Source organism: the organism of the source record quoted next, unplaced genomic scaffold (genome assembly GCF_019419815.1).
Source record: "Pyrus x bretschneideri cultivar Hongxiangsu unplaced genomic scaffold, Pyrus_bretschneideri_v1 Contig1, whole genome shotgun sequence".
Lineage (NCBI taxonomy): Eukaryota > Viridiplantae > Streptophyta > Magnoliopsida > Rosales > Rosaceae > Pyrus > Pyrus x bretschneideri.
The window spans coordinates 14948209-14967140 of record NW_025999390.1 but is presented as its reverse complement, the minus strand read 5'-3'; the positions used below and the strand labels follow the sequence as shown (position 1 = coordinate 14967140).

The 18932-nt window shown below is 38.3% G+C and overlaps 5 protein-coding genes across 8 annotated transcripts; 2 read left to right on the top strand and 3 right to left on the bottom strand.

The window, feature by feature from the left end:
- The first annotated feature begins 364 nt into the window (after positions 1-364).
- LOC103929586 (serine/threonine-protein kinase STY17) lies at positions 365-6043 on the top strand. 2 transcript variants are annotated; one of them, XM_009338810.3, is made up of 16 exons: positions 365-664; positions 999-1113; positions 1423-1523; positions 1652-1771; positions 2295-2349; positions 3187-3297; positions 3383-3433; positions 3676-3851; positions 3926-4033; positions 4124-4197; positions 4459-4634; positions 4808-4903; positions 5148-5228; positions 5358-5411; positions 5493-5627; positions 5705-6043. In XM_009338810.3, exons 1-16 carry the CDS (start codon positions 468-470, stop codon positions 5774-5776), a joined length of 1722 nt encoding a protein of 573 aa, XP_009337085.2. In that variant the 5' UTR covers positions 365-467; the 3' UTR covers positions 5777-6043. The 2 variants fall into 2 exon arrangements, with proteins under 2 accessions (XP_009337085.2, XP_048444300.1); XM_048588343.1 differs by lacking the exon at positions 3187-3297.
- Positions 6044-6182: 139 nt separating this feature from the next.
- Positions 6183-7235, bottom strand: LOC103929585 (protein IQ-DOMAIN 6-like). The gene is made up of 2 exons (XM_009338809.3): positions 6498-7235; positions 6183-6404 (listed from the first exon to the last, which is right to left on the bottom strand). The coding sequence occupies exons 1-2, from the start codon at positions 6753-6755 to the stop codon at positions 6219-6221; spliced, it is 444 nt and encodes a 147-aa protein (XP_009337084.2). The 5' UTR covers positions 6756-7235; the 3' UTR covers positions 6183-6218.
- Positions 7236-7379: 144 nt separating this feature from the next.
- LOC103929584 (thiosulfate sulfurtransferase 16, chloroplastic) lies at positions 7380-10042 on the bottom strand. Its single transcript, XM_009338805.3, has 6 exons — positions 9686-10042; positions 9290-9400; positions 9077-9150; positions 8451-8521; positions 8285-8338; positions 7380-7692 (listed from the first exon to the last, which is right to left on the bottom strand). Exons 1-6 carry the CDS (start codon positions 9847-9849, stop codon positions 7618-7620), a joined length of 549 nt encoding a protein of 182 aa, XP_009337080.2. The 5' UTR covers positions 9850-10042; the 3' UTR covers positions 7380-7617.
- Positions 10043-11403: 1361 nt separating this feature from the next.
- Positions 11404-16067, top strand: LOC103929588 (ganglioside-induced differentiation-associated-protein 2-like). Of its 2 annotated transcripts, XM_048588326.1 has the most exons (6): positions 11875-12017; positions 12169-12428; positions 12515-12628; positions 13607-15044; positions 15384-15648; positions 15732-16067. In XM_048588326.1, the coding sequence occupies exons 4-6, from the start codon at positions 14921-14923 to the stop codon at positions 15949-15951; spliced, it is 609 nt and encodes a 202-aa protein (XP_048444283.1). In that variant the 5' UTR covers positions 11875-12017; positions 12169-12428; positions 12515-12628; positions 13607-14920; the 3' UTR covers positions 15952-16067. The 2 variants fall into 2 exon arrangements, 1 of the variants encoding a protein (XP_048444283.1); XR_007259890.1 differs by lacking the exons at positions 13607-15044; positions 15384-15648; positions 15732-16067 and adding an exon at positions 12728-13045 and having other exon boundaries at positions 11404-12017.
- Positions 16068-16529: 462 nt separating this feature from the next.
- Positions 16530-18626, bottom strand: LOC103929590 (putative F-box protein At1g65770). 2 transcript variants are annotated; one of them, XR_007259889.1, is made up of 3 exons: positions 17290-18626; positions 16883-17105; positions 16530-16777 (listed from the first exon to the last, which is right to left on the bottom strand). XR_007259889.1 is itself a non-coding variant. In XM_009338813.3 (2 exons), exon 1 carries the CDS (start codon positions 18552-18554, stop codon positions 17295-17297), a length of 1260 nt encoding a protein of 419 aa, XP_009337088.2. In that variant the 5' UTR covers positions 18555-18625; the 3' UTR covers positions 16530-16777; positions 17290-17294. The 2 variants fall into 2 exon arrangements, 1 of the variants encoding a protein (XP_009337088.2); XM_009338813.3 differs by lacking the exon at positions 16883-17105 and having other exon boundaries at positions 17290-18625.
- Positions 18627-18932: the final 306 nt, after the last annotated feature.

Sequence of the window (18932 nt, the reverse complement as noted above, 5' to 3'; positions counted from 1 at the left end):
CATAATAAGGCTAGAAATAATATTATTTAAATTTATTTTTGATGAGAATTGAATTTAATACTTATTACTTCTTTTACTTACAAGTAAAAAAAAAATACTACTATACCGTAATTCTAAATGAAATCCATAATTACGTATCTAGTACTAAATAACTAGTGGCAGACTGGCAGTGATAGATAAGTCGCGGATGAGTCAACAGGTGGTGGATCCCAGTCGCTAAAGTCTAAATGCCATGACGGAAACAGTTGGATGCATCCAACTGCAGTAGAAAGCCAGAACGAATCTCTCGCTCTCACTCTTTCCCTTTTTCCAGTTCAAGCTCTCTCTCTCCTCTCTCTCCTCTCTCTCTCTCTCCTCTCTATAAATTCTCCGTCTCACTCTTCCCCTGCATATTCCTTTCCTCTAATCTATAATTCCACAGCCTGATTTGATTCACTTCTCGCAAGCTTTTCCCCCGAGCTTCTCCAATGGCTATAGACGAAGACGTGGAGAGCTGCGGCAGCAGAGCGGCGCTGTCGTCCCAGGCGCAGCTCCGCCACCACCGCCAGAAGTTGGAAGTGTACAACGAGGTGCTCCGACGAATACAAGAGTCTAATTTTGAGGAGGCTAATCTTCCTGGATTTGATGATCAGCTTTGGCTTCACTTCAATCGGTTACCTGCTCGGTACTCCTCTCTTAACCCTAGAATTTTGTAATTTCGATTTTTATGTTCGGTAATTAGCTTTTTGGGTTTTGGCATTGCTTGTTTGGTTGCTGAGAAAGTATGGGAAATTTAAAGAAAATAAAGAGTTGGAACTTGGAATCTATACTGATACGTGTATAAAATATCAGATGATTACTTGTTTCATATTTTTAGATTTTTCAAATTTTTGAATTCGTATTGCTCGAAATAGTGATAGTAGGAGAAAAAGATACCGAATTGGCGCAATTTATTAATCTTGAAGTCTTGGAAGTTAAGTTTGTATAATTGTGTAATTGTTGTTGCTGGTTCTATGTAGTTATGCATTGGATGTGAATGTGGAGAGGGCAGAAGATGTTCTAACACATCAGAGATTGCTGCAATTTGCAGAAGACCCTGTTAACCAACCCGCCTTTGAAGTTCGCTCTGTGCAGGTGAACACATATGCATTTCTTGGAATAATGTGAATATTAGCTAGCTGTAACTCTGCTGATGCCTAATGCCATCCGTCTTTGTGTGTGGGTTCATGCATGACCTTATCCTTACATTATCCGTGTATGTATAATGGTTTGACTGTGGTCCGCATTCTTTTCTAGTGGAAACCGTTCGTCCAACTTTTGTTGCCAAGTATAGTTGTCTAGTCTTGAGTTGAAGACTTAGAAGTACCTATTAAAATCAATGTAATTACCTTAGGTTACGATGCATGACTACTTGCTAATCATGAAAATCGTTTTTTTATGCAGGTTTATCCTGTCTTCAATGGAAATTCTGTTGATTCTGTCCATTCAGATTCTTCAATGAAAGAAGATGCACAAAGTTCTTTCAATTATTCTAACAGACAAGGGTATGTCACATTGTATAGTTTTATATCAGTTACTTGTATTCTTCATCCATGTTTTTCATTCAATTACCTCACTCTGCATTTTGTACTTTACACTTATATGTGCTAATCATAGTATTGTCTGTCAACAGGATTCATGCACCTCCCACCTTTGGTTCATCTCCTACTCTTGACGCACTTGCACTTCAAGCCAATAGATACCATGTTGAAGATGGAGGTAGTGCTATGAGTGCAACACCAGTCTTTTCGCGGTAAGAAATGACATTGAACCCAATCTTAAGTAGTTACTCATCCACGGAGAAATGGATTCTCCCCTTAATTTTGTAGAGGTGTTTAGCTTGATAAGTTGTCTGCTACTTTGTTGCTGTTTCAAATTATCAAAATACATAGAGACAGAAAGAGAGAAGGTTTCTCGACTTAACTTCATGATAAATCTGAGAAATTTCCCATGTGCCGTGGAATATGTTTGACGCTCAATAGGAATTTTAGTTAACATTATGTTACAAATATTCTATGCTACATAATTCTTTTACAGTTTAGTTTGTTCCAGGTTTTTCTCTCTCTCCATCTGGTTGTCAACTTTTCGTAGTTTATAGTGTTTTGTACTTGTGAAGTCTGGGGCTACATACTTTAGGCTTACGCTTTAGATGCTTCTATATGACAAAGTAAAGTGTTTGATGTTGTTTAACATGGATACAGACACAATATTGGTAGTAATTTATTGCGTTGGCTGTTTGTAAATGTCGCTGTTAATTATTGTTGTTAATTGTGTAGGCCTATGCATGAGATCACGTTTTCAACAGTTGACAAGCCCAAACTTCTTAGTCAGGTAGTCCTCATCTGTATATATATCCACATGCATGCCATTGACCTTTTATTTCTACCAACTTTTATTCAATGCTGTGCACATCTGATTCTGTTCATAGGCTCATATCTATGGATATGTTTGAACTTTCCTTTCAGAATGTCCTTTATAATTTATATATTTATTTCGTACTGACTTGGAACCAATGCATTACAGTTGGATCCTTTGGATGGACTAGATATACAATGAGAACTCTGTTTAGATACAGAACCTTTTATCCTATTAGGTGGCTGTTGTTACACATTTTGTACCTTTCACATTTTAGATGAAACTTGACTTAATATTTATCTCAACCTTGTTCCATCTTTTAAAGAATATCTTAAGCAGCAACATATTCTTTGTTTTTGTACTCATCCTGTCTCCGCTGTGATAGGTTACTGGTGGATGGATTCTGAAAATTAACATTGTTTTATCAATTGCTATTGTCTGCAACTGGCAATTTGTGCTTTAACTGAGATTATTTCTAGAGACAATTTGTATCGATCTTTGTTTACTTTTGTAGGAAAGGCTTTTTATTTTGTTAGAAGATTATGCTGTAATAGAATGACCTGACTAGTGGGGCTCGAGTCTTGATTTCTGTATTTTTAACCCTGTAGCTAGTAAATTTTGGAACTCTGTAGCTCAAGAGTTGCTCATCTTTTTTCATGAGATATGCTTGGTGGAGCAGTTCCTAGGTTGTTAACATTAAATTGTGTATTGTCTTAAGATTCAATAGTTCTATGGCAAATTTTATGTTATCTTTCTGTCAGTTTTTGGCCTACTCACTTACTAAATGATACATATTAGTGATTAATTTTCCAGTTAACTTCATTACTTGCTGATATTGGACTGAATATTCAAGAAGCTCATGCTTTCTCCACTGTTGATGGATTTTCTCTTGATGTTTTTGTGGTTGATGGGTGGAAATATGAGGTACAAGTTTGTATGTTTCTTTATGGATATTTGATTCACATGCTTCTTGTTCTTTGAACAAAATGTTCTTGCATGTAAAACTTAGGTAACCGAGGAGCTCAAAAGTGTGCTAGAAAAGGAAATTTCAAAATTTAAGGTAAGTTTTCTCCTTGACTTGCTTAATTTTATGGCTGTATCTTGTAGAACAAAATTTAAAATGTCTCATTCTTTGAATAGACTCAGACTAGTGTGGTACGGGAATACTTGTGCTGGTTTCTTAAAATCTGGTGAATCTTTGTTTTTGTCTCATGAAAACCGGATACCACATACCATCATGCAGAAAATTTGGGTTCATTGCTCCCATCTGATCATACAATTTACTGTGATTTCGTATTTTAGGATCAATCTTGGTCAAAACAACATCCAATCGCGGCTATTGGTGAGGACAATCAAACAAGGAATGAGTCCTTCCCCAGTAGCATAGAAATACCAACTGATGGAACAGATGTCTGGGAGATTGATACAAGGCAGCTGAAATTTGAGAACAAAGTTGGATCTGGGTCTTTCGGTGATCTGTAAGTTACATTTTGAATCTGTGTTGGATTTTATGCAGGTTCTCATTTGATATGCTGTTTCCAACTTCTTTCAGGTACAGAGGGACATATTGTACTCAGGAAGTTGCCATAAAAGTTCTCAAACCTGAGCGTGTCAATGCAGAGATGCTGAGGGATTTTTCACAGGAAGTTTATATATTGAGGTTCACCCATATACCTGCTTATACTTGTTGATGGCAGTTGTCATTTTCTGTGCAGCTTTCTAAACTTCTTGATATCATGAGATTTGGCAGGAAGATTCGGCACAAGAATGTTGTGCAGTTTATAGGTGCATGTACACGACCTCCAAACCTATGCATTGTGACAGGTATCTCTTAGAATGTGTCTATATATATATATATATATATTAATGATTCTCATGGGCGCATCTATCTTATTTCTTGAGTAGTCATGATTGCTATGGATGGCTGCCATACTTTCATCTTTGTTATACCATGTCTAATTGGTTACAACTAGAAGAAAACAGTGACATTGATTGTCAACAGTTATGAATTTTTATTTTAAGAAATATAGTGCATTTTGAATTCACTGATGACCACCTTTTGATGCTCATGTTCCTGCTTATCAGAGTTTATGTCCAAAGGAAGTGTGTACGATTTTCTGCATAAGCACAAGGGTGTGTTTAAGCTTCCGTTTCTACTCAAAGTAGCAATTGACGTTTCCAAGGGAATGAACTATTTGCACCAAAATAATATAATCCACAGGGATCTTAAGACTGCCAATCTTCTTATGGATGAACACGAAGTATGTGGAATTCATGACTATTCAATCAACAATTCATTTGTCAGCCACACATGTTTTCCCTTTGCATTTATATAGATAAAAATTCAAACAAAATTTTGTGTCTCAATTAACTGTTCTTTTTTAACATGTTTGCGGATTTTTAATGTTTAGAATCGTATATCCTTCCTGTGCAGGTCGTTAAGGTTGCTGATTTTGGGGTTGCCAGAGTGCAGATTCAATCTGGAGTGATGACAGCTGAAACTGGTACATACCGCTGGATGGCTCCTGAGGTAGTAATCTCCTTGGACATCTACTTTAAATCCTACTTTGTTTAAAGTGATACAATTCATAGTTTAATTATTCATGGGGTTCAACTCAATCCCACTAAACTTTTACCCCGGAGTTAGAGCTATCATGGGGCTTTTTTGGCCTGCGATCGTCGGGTTCAACAGTAATTAAGTTGGTTGGTAGTTTGTGCTGACTTCATTTAACGTAACCTATCTCTCAACTTCTTTTCACCATGGTCTTGTGAAGGTCATCGAACACAAACCATATGATCACAAAGCAGATGTTTTCAGTTTTGGAATAGTTCTGTGGGAGCTTCTAACTGGACAAGTAAGTGCTTACTTTTCTTTGCAAGAAGTTTGTGTTACAATGCTTGCTTCTGCCTTTGCTATTCAGTGCGTCAGTTGATGACGGCATTAATTTCAAAACTCACGGTCATCTTTATGGTGTATTTACCAGCTCCCCTACTCATCCTTGACACCGTTACAAGCAGCAGTAGGTGTGGTGCAAAAGGTACTTACCCAATTTCTAATTTGGCATAACTCTACCACATGATATTCTTATGAATTAACTTTTATTTGGCACGGCATTCAGAGCCTACGACCTACAATTCCCAAGACCACTCACCCAAGATTCACCGAACTGCTTGAGAGATGCTGGCAACAAGACCCGACTCAAAGGCCCCCCTTCTCCGATATTGTACAAATCCTGCAGAATTTGGCCAAAGAGGTACTTTCTTGCCCAACCATAAAGCTTCTGGGCCGTTAAACATATTCAAATGATTAAATCCTATAATCTCAACACAGGTTGGAAATGAGGGAGAAGATCGATGCAGATCTGGTGGTTTTTTCTCAGCACTTAGATGGGGCAATCACTGAGAACAGTTGATGAGAGAAATCTGATCTTGCACATGACCATTTTCATTGCACATACTTTTTGCATTGTACAGATTTTTCCAATCACACAGTTGTTCTTTTGTAGTTTGTTTGTGTTTTTCTGGTGGTCTTATCTTCAGAGACTCGAATTTTCATCTACTAATTCAGTCCGGCCGGCTGGTTAACAGTAAATATTAATGAGCCCGTCATTGACAGATAATGTTAACTACCTTATGGTATGGTATTATATTTTTTGTTTGACATTGAGAATATTATTTGTTGACATTGAACTGCAGGAACTTTCCGGGCGAATTATCTTTCCTGTTAGCCGGAGAGTTTGAACTTAAAATTACACATCCATTTACTAGGAAATTCTTTGACTTACCAAATCGTTGTTACAAATTCTTAAAATCATACATCACTAGACTTGTTCAGCAAACACTGTTTAACCTGCGATGGATCTGCCGTCAGTAGACCCGCTGAGGAGCTGCCGTGCACGAACCTTGACCTGCAACCGGACCATCGAGTGCATGCAATACAGAGCTATACGTGCCTGTTTCCGCACGCACACCCCACGAACCAACGCCTGCAGCTTCACCAGGCTCCTCAGTGCTCGAAACGCTTGCCTGGCCTGTCAAATTGTTCAAATCATCACAATTATCATCCACCAAAGCAAAACTTGGCGTATAAAAAAAAAAAAAAGGAACAAGTTGGGGTAATGTACCAGGTGTCCCCTGAAAAAGGCTTGGAGTCTGATGGCTGCAATGTCTTCCTCGGTGAAAATTCTCCTTTCGAATGCCGAAGGTGACGAATCAATGAATGACGATGATGACGAAGCAATGCCGTCGAATTTTTTGTACCGGGGGGCTGATTCATCGTGAGTGCTCGGGGTAGTGTTGGTGTAGACGACGACGATATCTCTGTTGGATGATCCGACTAACTTTCTTCGGATTGTTCTGAACCACTTGCGAGTAGTTCCCATGTTCTTGTATAGCTTTGTGTAGTGATATCTAACAAGTGTGAGAGTTTTGTTGGGGCATTTTCCACTTAAAAGCAAATTGAAACGGTGACGTGAAGGAAGGAGATGTGGCCACCATGTTGAGAGAGAGATGGTTTCTGCTTGTCTGAGACGGAGAACGTGGTGGGATGAATTCCACACTGAAGTCTCAACCAACTAACCCAGAGTCTCATACACATAAATAAAAGGTCGAAAACTAATAAAATACAACCTCCACTTTTTTCAATTAGGAAACGACATGTCGGTTTTTCGAGCTTCGAGATTGGTTCGAGTTTTATGACATGTTTACTTAAAACGAAACGGGAGAAATCATAAATGATGAAGGATAAAAATGATGAGAATTCAGATGAACTACAAACAATTTTTGTTTTTTATTTTGTTTTTTTTGTTAAGAGTATTGATTTTAACGTGACATGAATATATCTTTTTTTATTTCATATACAATATATATAAGTAAAACTAAAAGTCAAGAATTAGAATAATTTAAATATAAATTATAGTAAACAACGCTTTTAAAAGTCACGAACTAAAATAGTTTCAGTTTAATAGAGCGTCGATTAGTAAGCGACTATAATATTGGATGCCAACTTTGTGGTTGTGAGAGCTTAATTTATTTACTAATTTTGCTTTTACATGATTTTTTCTGTTGCCACATTTTTACAATAATATTCTTTGGAACCAAGTTTCTATGCTTCGGCAGGGCTCTACTGCCACTTTATCTGTGTTTTTATTTTTCCTGCACCATATCCTTTGCTTCCAATGTACACCCCCCCCCCCCTCTCTCTCCCTCCCTCCCTCCCTCCCTCTGGCAAGAAACAATCAGATTTCATATCTCTGTTGGAAGTCCAGTCTGTGTCCAAACAGCATACCCACCAGCTATATCTGTAATGCCAGTGAAACCCTGCAAAAAGAAGATCAAGGAACAAAGCTCTGGTCAGTTTTTATCAATTCTTTGATTGCAAGGATACCAATTCCAGGGGACTCTTCGCAGATAAGTCCCTTGTAACTCCCCTTCGTAGCCAAAAACACTTAAAGCACCGTTTTGAATAAGGAAAAGGACCTGGTTGCCCGAACAAAGATTGCACCGATTATTAGTTTAATTGATAGTTGAGAGTTTTTGTCTTCTAACTTGATTCTTGAGCTATTTTTTCACCAACATTAACAATTGGATCGAGCTGTTATTTCACTAGACTATTATTTCACCGACGTTAACAATTGATAGGTAAGGGTTTTTCTTTCTCCTTCCACAATTGGATCCTCGAAGTGTTTCTCACTAACGTTAAGTACCGATTACTGAAACAAAACATGTCTAAAACACACATTCTGGCTTTGGATAAATTCTTTTCGGAATTTTAATCCGCCATACAAGTTGTGCAACCTATTTGACAATGACGTTCAACCAAAATGCGATGCATATTTTTCGTCTTCATCAACCACTTACTTAGAGATTAAGTAAAAAAGCATTGAAAGGTAAGTAAGGGTAATGTGCTTACAGCAGCTACAAGATCAGTTGCAGCCATCATCGACCTTTTCCCAAGCTGGCATCCCTGTGGAAAGGCATAAGATAAACGCTTAACCGCGACAGAAATTTACAAAAAACTACTGAAAGAAAAAAGAAGATGAAATTAGGAGTAAAACATTTTGAGTAATTGGACTCACAACTATAATCTCATCATGTTTTCTGAAATGTGATGACACTTCTTTTAGAAATTCTGGGTTCCTTGATATCCCTGCATAGAACAACAACATTGCCAAAATGTTTTACTATACCATTATAACACAAAACATGCCAAACCGTGTCAAACAACATCTTTATTCGAATTCCCTGATCGTTCTAGTTCGAAAAATAAAAATAAACTTTTCTCACCATAATCTCACTACAATTTCTAGTAGGACCAAATTTTTTGCCTAAATATGAGGGATGAACCCTATGGTTCAATTTCAAACAGTAATAAAAAGACACAAAAACTGTGAATTTTTCTACTAAATACGTTGTTAAAATTACGGCTAGATGTGAATGTATTGGATGCAACAGTCATAAACGACGGTCTAAAGGATTCCAAAGCACAATTCAGATTTTTTTTTTTTTTTTTTTGTTGCAACGAAGATTGCAAATTTTCAATGTTACTCAACTAGGGCAAGAAAAAACAATGCTAATTAATTTTTCTGCAGTTGTTTAATAAAATGTGGTTCTTGAGCCACTCTTTTTGGTGATCATAATTCTGAAAAATCATTTAACAAAATAGTGGAGGAAAAAGGGGTCGGGAATGGAGAAAAAACTGAACCTGAGCCAACTTTGTACAAGTAAGGGATGTTAACAGCCCCAGGTGCATGCCCTGCACTAAACTCCTCAGGAGTCCTACACAAACAAATTAAAAAAAAAAAAAAATTTACTCAAAAACAAGAACAGTTAAACAAAATGTTAATCAAAGATTAACAGAGTGCTTAACTTAATACAAAAAAATTAAATAGGCTTAAAAAGAAAACAGAGAAGTTACCTGACATCCAAATATTTGTGTCCAGCTTGAAGAAGCTCGTGAGCCACACGAACTGGCACGGAAGTTGGAACTCCAACAGCCTCCAAATTCCTTTTCTGATAAGCTTTCACACTTTCCCAGTTACCAAATAAGATCCAGTTAGTGAAAAACCACAACAACAATCTGGAAGTAATGATTTTCCTACTCCCCTTTTTCTCCCCATGCACTCGCGTCATCCATTTTTTTCTCGCATTTGGATCGAATAATCAAAGAAGAATCAAGAGACATAAACAAAGGACGAGGGGTGCGAGAAAGCACAAGTCTGAAATTTGTTACCTAACAATATTATACTTACATTATTAAAAATAATTTTATTTTTCTAGTTTTGTTGGGTTTTTTTTTTTTCCTTCTACTTACCAGAAGTTGAAGTTGTTGTTTTGGAGTCCAGTGCCAAGTCTCTTCCCGTTTAGAGAAAACGAAGATTTGTGGATGAGATTTTTGTGAGAAAGAAGTGAAGGATGTTGAATTGCAGCAGAGCTAGTAAAGTAAGAGGAGGATGACACAGACGAAACCGCCATCATATTTCTAATTATTTAGTGGTATCTGAGATCTGCAGATTGCAATGCAGCGTGCGAGGGTTTGCTGTTTTATCAGAGAAATATTGGAAAATGGTTGTGAGGGAGGATCAATGGGGGTGTGCTGTCAGAGAAATCGCCATCATATTTCTAATTATTTAAGTCTTGCTGTTGTTTTGGTATTCAGATAGACCTAAAAATGAGGCACACATACTTTTGCATGGATAAGTTTCAACCTTTGCCCTTTACATGTATGTACACCTGGTGGATGAGACTGCTGACAAGATTCTTTAGTGTTTTGGGAGTTACGTGGATAATACTAAGGGGATTAAAATTATTAAATCAAATGATGTGATTGTTGATGATTAGATTATTACTTAAGTGTTGATTAACGTGCTTATTTTTTATTAGTGACATATCATTTCGTTTATAATTTTGGTCATCCTAGCATTACCCTTGAGATTATTCCCGATTAATGTTAAGGAGATTAAATTTGTAAACCAAGCTTTTTCAACTAAGTGATATGGAAGTTGATGATTGAATTATCATTTAAGTGTTGATTAACATGTTTATTTCTTATCAGTGACATATCATATATAGCAACTCTACCCCTAAAAGTAGGCAACTCCGTCCCTAAAAGTTTCCCTAAAATGAACACTAATTGCTCAAGTACATCTTCACCCCTAAACTGAATAACCCAAACTATTGGTATTAAAATGGCTAGGTATTTATAGAAAAAGGAATTAGATTTTTTTTATATTTTTTGTATTATTAATCATGATTGATGTCACCTTGATGTCATACCATCTAGGCACTAGGTTAGGCAATTCGAGCCTGATGGGGATGTAGGGCTTCCCTAAAGCCCAGTCTAGTAGCTGCTCTTAATTTGCAAATTTTGTGCACTGGCATTTTAAAGACTAAATTTTGACTTTCGAAATTCAAGTACGTAATTTCAGACATCCACTATAATCCGGTGTATTATAAAAGTTTTAAATTGATTGACTATTTAAATTTTGTATAAACATCTAAGAATACACATCTATGACTTTTTGTAATTTTGGAAAGAGAGATATTATAAAACTAAGAGATGGTTGATAGACGAACTTATTAACAATGTGGCAATTATACTTTTCATGACTCCATAACACTTTACGTACAAATTTCAATATTGTTAGAAACATGATAATCACATACACTTTTATTTAATTATCTCCGTCCTTTTTATTGGATTTATTCAATATGATGATCATAGTTAAATAGAAGTATTTATTTAACAGTTTCTTTTGCCTAACTAGATAGTTCACATGTTTTGATTGTCTAACAAAAAACATTTTTAAAGTGTACATTCTGTGGTGGGGAGATTCTTGGATAGCCAATGCTGTGTTTATTCTCTATTCTCTCGTCACGTAATTAGGTCAATTAGTGAGAGATAGAGATAGACAAACATACAAATAGTGATTTCGTACCTCTGTTGCTTATTATCTCGAGAAATCTTCTTCTGTGATGAAAATAACATGATTTTGAAAAACAGATTGTTCGAATCATTAAAGTTTGATGTGATGTGGATTCAACAACTAATCTCTATTTTTTAAATAAAAAAAAAATTTGGGATTATAGGCTTCCCACAAATATAAACAGTAAACCCCAAACCGTTTCATCACCCGCCAAAATAGACCGTTGGGAAATTTGGGTTGGACCATAGAGAAGTTACTTGGGCCCAGCCAGCCCAGATTAGTCACCGCGAATCTCTGTTGATTTTTCAGGTGGAATGTGAGAGCAGAAATGGCGACTTTGACGTTCGCGAGCCTAACATCTCCGCCGCTCTCGTCGTTGCGCCGGTCTCCGTCGACCCACGGAAGATTCCTGCTCCTCCATAAATCTCTGAATTGTGGTCAGAGATCTCTGCTTCTTCCCATAACATGCTCGTCTACAGAACCAAATCAAAACGCCGACGACTCGGAATCCGAAACGGCGTCGTTGACTCCGTCTTCTTCGAGTGACTTGACCTACAAACTCTACGCAGGGCTCGGAGGCGTTGGGTTTCTCGAGACGACGTACTTGACTTATCTCAAGCTCACAAATTCCAATGCATTATGCCTCACCGGCGGCGGCGGCGGCAGCGGCGGCGGCGGCAGCGGCAGCTGCGGCGACATCCTCAGCAGCTGTCGTTTTTGGTACTCCCTTTAACTCCATATCTGAAACCAATTCAAATTTTTGATCACCCAAAACAAGAAAAAGTGAAAATTTCGATTGGCTTTTTGTGGATTGGAAATGAATTGCATTGCACGCAAGGTGTTTGATAAAAATCCCTTTTGGCTTTCCCAGGTGTTCCTCTTCCGCTTATCGGAATAGTTGCTTATGGGTTAGTTGCTACTCTGGGTGTGCAGCTTTTGACTGCAAAGAAGTTGCCTTTTGGAATTGATGAATCTAATGCTCGCTTAGTATTGCTTGGGACTTCAACTTCCATGGCAGCGGCTAGCGCTTGTTTTTTCTACATTCTTGGCACAAAGTTTTCAGGAGCTTCTTGCTCGTATTGCTTGTTATCCGCTTTGCTCTCTTTCACCTTGTTTTTCATTACTTTAAAGGTGAGCGTTTGGATATTGTTCTTTTCTGTTCTCTTTGGTTTGATGTTAATGGCAGTGATTTAGTATTTGGGTTTATTGAAATTTAGGATTTTGGGTTGGAAAAAGTACAGAAGGAAGTGGGTTTGCTGTTTTGTATAGCTTAGCTTGGTGGTTGTGACTCTCAACAGGTCATATAGTGCTCTTCCACCTGTGCCCTCAAGGTGATTAACCTAACTCATATTTTTTTTTTTTCAGCTTTTCGGTTTCATGGATGTGTTAGTTTCATGGGTGATTAACGGAACTCGTTTTCTGCTTTGAAGCTTAATCTTCTTGTATTATGAGGCTGCCTGTCTAACTAATTTGATAGAGGAGGAAATAGAAATATATGTTAATAAGAATGGCAGTCAGAGTGGTAGGAAACATTGGAGACGGATAAACTTAAGTGTTACAATGATTTTCATAACAGTAAAGAGTAAATCATAAGTAATGTATGGTAGGTTTGATGCTCACAGCATCAAGGTAGCTGTGGTTTCCTTTATATTCTATTTTCTTCACTTTCGTTACTTTATGTTTAAGGAATTCACCGTAATGGGAATTCAATGGTCATTGATATGAATAGATCATTCTTTCACTGTGTAGTCTATTGTGTTGAGTCTAAAGATGTTGCCAACTTGGCTATTTATGTAGATGAAATTAATATCTGTTTTCTGTTTCCCTTTTCTCCTTACCTTTCTACCAAAAATAAAAATAAAAATAAAAAAAATTCTAATATAAGATGTTGACGTGGCTTAATCGTAACTGTTTAAATAAGAGGGGATGGAAGGAGAAAGAAATAAGAGGTGTGAGAATCCTACTCCTTTTCAAAATGATAAGTTAACTTTTAAGTCTTATTAGTCAACGAGGCGAATATAAGGAGAGAAATCCCATTGGAAGAGATCATGTATGCTTCGGAAACTACCAAACCTCTGTAAAAAAAATTAAAAAAAAAATGTTACTAAACAAATGTTATGGTCACTTTTACACGTGTAAATTGATCTTGACTGTTAGAAACACCAACGACTAGTCTGTTGCTTGTCATATTGATGTTAATGCTACTCAAATTGCCAATTAAGCATTCTTTCATCATGATTATTAATGTTGAAAGGTCTCACATGCATCAACACGTGTTTTATTCGTGTGTTAACACTCAAAATTTGCAGGTTAACAAACTACATACTAAAGCCTTGGTGGGATCGGGATGTGGACTGTAATCAAATTGACACATAAATGTAAGTAGTTCACCTCTAAAAATTGGGTTACATCCACTGTATTGCACAAATTCTATTAACTGCAAGACTGGAAAACAACACTCAACTAATACATCAAATCTCTCCCTCCTTTTTGGTCTCACCCCTTATTGGAGGTTTTTACCCCTTTATATAGGCCCTCAATGAACCCTTCAGCTTGGGTCCTTCCTACTTGGCATTCAATCCGCTGACTACATAGACTAACTTACTAACATCTTGTCATCTGCCATCCAGACATTTGATAGCGAATTGATGGGTGTCCAGTTAAGATAACACGCATTCACATTGTAAAGTGGACTAAGCCTTCGATCTGCCTCGATTGTCGAACTCAACCTCTCTGAGCGCATTCCGACTCACTTTTCGTTTCAATCCTAGGTCCCTGCTGTTTAATTTGGGTAGCTAAATGGCTTGTTTGATGTCTGAGTAGACCTTCCCTTAGAGATTTGTGTCATAAAATTGTTAGTCTGCCCATGTGCTCTCAATGGTTGACAAACCTTTCGTATACCCTGGTCGGTTGGAGGGTGTTCGACAAGCCCTTCAGCACTTGGACGTGTTCCTTTCCAAGCCCTTTGGACCTTGGGCTTCTTGGTCTCCCATGGTCTTTGACTTTGCCTTGGGCTCTTTGTGGTTTCTTTCCAGGCTGGCACCTTCGGATGAGCTTAAAAATATCCGGCATTAACATCGCGTAGCACCAAATTAATTTTTATTTTATCTAATTATTAATGATCACGAGCCTCATATGCATCAACCATTAAAATCAACCTCCACGCATGCCATACCACAATCCCAAATACCAAATTAGCATTTTTTTTCTTTAATTAGCCAAGTAGATTAAGGCTTGACCACATGCCCATGCCATAAACACTCTTACTAGTTCAACCCTTGAAAGACTTTTTCTCCTCCCCTCCTTCTACCTTTGGACCCACCCTCCACTAAAACTGCCCGTCCATTCTATCCAAACCCTAATTTAATCAACAGAACGCCAACTCAGCAATCAGACACCCAGATACCTCCAATAACGGAAGATCCGTCCGAATATTCCATTCGCCCCCTTAATTCCTGAGCCAGTCACGAAATAATACCGCTTGTCGTCGGCTACATAATTCTCTCTCATCCAACGCCATTGACCCCCTCATCCTCCCTTCCCGCTTCAAAATTCTGTCACAATTCCCCTCACTTTCTCGCCATCCAAACAGGCAACAAGAAAGTAATACTAAACAGAAAGAAATGCATACTCCAATCTCCGATTCCGAGCAGCAGGAACTCATCGAGAAGCTCGACATCTTCAGGATCAGGGGACGTGACAAACGCGGCCGCACCGTCCTTCGCATCATCGGCAAATTCTTTCCAGGTATTTTAGGGATCTTCTTAGATTGCTTTTTGTAGAAAGCACTTCTCTTTCAGAGCGCTTGTGCTAGGAATGATTTTATTAAAAATACCTTTTGACTTTTTTTTTTTTGTTTATCAAAAGTTCAAGCGATACTGGAAGTGCTTTTTGAAGAAGCCCGTGCTTCTCCAGAAAGTGCTTTTGTGACCTATAACGTTTTCTGTCAATTTCAAAGCGCTTTCAGCATTTCAAAAGATTATTCCCAAACAGATTCTTAATCATTCTTTGTGATCAACAATTTATCCTTAATTTATTTTAGTTTTCTGATTATCTGATTTTTATTTTTTATTTTGTATTATTTAGCTCGAATTGTGAGCGTTGATGCTCTGCGGAAGTATTTGGAGGAGAGAATATTCCCAGAGATCGAGAAAAAGCCGTTCGCTGTGCTGTACGTGCACACCGGAGCTCAAAGGTGCGAGAACTTCCCCGGAATCTCAGCCGTCCGATCAATCTACGACGCCATCCCGATCGCCGTCCGCAGGAATCTCGAAGCCGTGTATTTCCTCCACCCCGGCCTCCAGGCCCGCCTCTTTCTCGCCACCTTCGGCCGCTTCTTTTTCACCGACGGGTAAATAATTGATTGATTTACTTGAACGCAAAAGGCGCAATTTCCCGTCATTTGTACTAACGTGCGCTTGTGGTGAGGCGCAGGGTATACGGAAAGCTGAGGTACGTGAGCAGGCTCGATTATTTGTGGGAGCACGTGAGGAGGAGCGAGATTGAGGTGCCTGATTTCGTGTACGATCATGATGAGGACTTGGAGCACCGTCCGATGATGGACTACGGATTGGAGAGCGATCATCCGAGGGTGTACGATGCGCCCGCGGTTGATTCGCCTGTGTCGACGTACTCCATGAGATGCATCTCTTAGCTAGTCGTAATAATTGGGAAGTATTTTTTTTGTTCTTCTCGCTTTGTTACAATTTAGTGGTTGATTAGGATAAATGTGGTTGTATTTAGATAATATATATAAATCCAAATTTTCAATTTTTGGTCTGTTAAATTATAATAAAATTGAAAAATTAACAACTAAAACCAAATTGGTCCATCGATCATCACTCAAATTTTATAAAATCAAAGGAGTTTTGTCGTGAATGTCTGTAGTTTACAACCTTTGTGCTACGATTTCAAAAGGAAGTCACAAAATTAAAGAAACCAAAGTTGAAAGAGAGTGCGGGAAATTACTTATCTTTCAAGAAATTTAAGTTCCGTGATCTTCATTTCGATTCAATTTTATCCAACAATAAGGCTCAAACTCATGAACAAAAACCTAGAAATGATTAGTTCCGAAAATTACGCTCTTCAATCGAACCCTTCCACCAGTTTTTATGGTTTCTAATGCGTGTAAAGGATGACAACGAGTTCAAGCAAGTGTCGTCATAGGATGATTGAGAATTTAGGCTGATGGGAGAAGAGAGTGGAAAGGGGTGGGTGCGGAGGGGAATCTGATTCAAGAAACGCATTACGTTACCAATTACATGTAAAGATTTGAGTTCAACAAAGAAACAGATTGCATAATCTGCATATATACATCCATAATAACATCGATAAACCGCATGCTTACACATCGGATAAACTAGATTGATGATTTTACACTAGTTTCGATCAGATGATTCTACAAATCACTCAAGAGAAACTGGATATTCCGCCCCCGAGAGATTCAGAAAATGTGTCTTCATTCGCTGTCAGCAGTATCCCTGTCAAGTGTTGAGAAATAATTAATAACAAACAAATCCTAGTTTCTCCAAGTGAAACACTATCAGTACACAATACTCAGGGGAATAAGCATGCTCTCAATCTACCTCATGAATCGCGATAGAACTTTTTCAGGTTTTGAAGAAAACCTGTATTTCTTCCCTTTTTCTTTAAAACGTGCGTTATCCTACATCAATTTGTTTACATTTTCGATATAGCCATTCGGTGTCTACATAAGATTGTCATAACATGAGCACTAAATCATGGGTTTGTCATCGCTGGAAACCTACAATCCTTTGAGGTGAATGATAATGTTCTTTAGGAAAAAGACTGCATGAACTAGCCTTGTTAATGATTCCGAAAATTGCTTATCTGCTATCACATTCTGAAGATGAAATTCAGTTGAAAATACAAAGCACTTTTTGTTTCGCCGAGTGGCAAAAACAAAAATTTTGTAGGCATGTAAACAGTAAACCTTTCACATTTTGAGAAGAATGAAGCATATCACACTTACATTAATCAGTCTGCAAGCCGATGCCGACGGAAATCAAGAACAGGGCGGAGCCAACTGGATGGTGGATGGAGCATTTTGTTAAAGCAGGACAAAGCATGTCCGTCCCGAATGATGCCACTCTCTAGCATGAACACGCGAGTGTTACACCTTTTTGATCCCCCAATTCCGTGTAAATGAGGAAGCTTTTGATCAGTGAATAAAATGCAATTTCCCTTCACTCTACCAAAGTCTTTGGTGGAGAAGGCGAAAGACCCATCATTGCTCAAAATAAACACTTGATCTCCCAAGTTCTTCACATCAACCCACCTACCCCATTCTTGATCCAGCCTATAAACTTTAAAATCAACAGCCTCGCCGTCAACAGAAGCGGCGAAACGATGAGGAGGAGCTTGAAAATTAGGGCCAAAAACACTAACATTTTCATTCTCAACATTGTGCTCTGGGAACCTTTCCATTTCACACTTGTCAAGGTACCGATCAACAACGAAGAGATCGCCACAAGACTCAACCAAATGCTTCCGCCCGCCAAACCCACATAACGGAGGCGAAAATTGGATCACATTCAAATCAGAATTGACCCATGAAATTGTTCCCCATCTATCGACAACATAGCATTGACCCTTATACACAATAAGATCATCGTAGTGTGAGTTTTGTTCATCCACATGGGTCCATTTCTCATCCCCGAATCTCAAGAAACCCAACTTTCCGCCATTGCAAATTATAAAAATACCACAATCATTCAACTTTTTTGCATCCATGACTACCACTTTGTTCACACAAGCCGTAACAACATTGAGACTATTTCTAAACTGCAGACTATACGATTTTCGCAATTCGACCATCTTAAAGTCCAACAAATTGAATTCCTTTAAAGAGTTAGATGCAGGGAAAAACCTGAGTGGCTTATTACTGATTGGATGCAGCAATCGCAGGTCCCCGGAACTCGACTCCTCAAACTTCACCACCCACGGTTTTGACGAATTGGGCTTTTCGCCGACGAGCGATTCCATCCGATAGACTTTGATTTGAAAGAGTAGGGCTTTGGGTTGAGTCTGCAGAGCTCCGCCATCCTCGGCGGCGGGAGGGGAAGAGAAGCTGAGGGGCAGAGGAGGGGTAACGGGTTGCTGAAAAGGGGAGACGGAGGAGCGCCATGTCTTGCAGACGCTGCGAAATCGGAGAACGTCGAGGCGGTTGTCGAGGCGATTTCCGATTGCCGGCCATAGCTCCTTTGGAAGATCGGACCACTCCTTCGTCGTCTCCATCTTGATTGACTTAGGAGAGAGGAGAATCTATGGAAAAATGGTTGTTTATCATGGTGTGGTCCCTCCCCACTAATTCGCGCCCTTTTATTTGTCGAATTCTTATTGGGTGGGGATTTCAGTTTGTCAACAAATAAGATAAATCTCAGATTGTCTGATACGACAGGTCGGATAATAACTGAGTCCATATCCAGTTTATTCTCTAATCAAGCTATTTAACAATGATTGGGTGAGTTTGTCAGATTTATTTAATTTTTACTATATTATTGTTGTTTTATTTTCACTCCTTTAAATAGTTGATTCCTTATTACATAAGATCAAATTTATGAAATATACTGAATTCCAGAATTGAAAATAAACTCAATTTTTGTTACCTGCCGT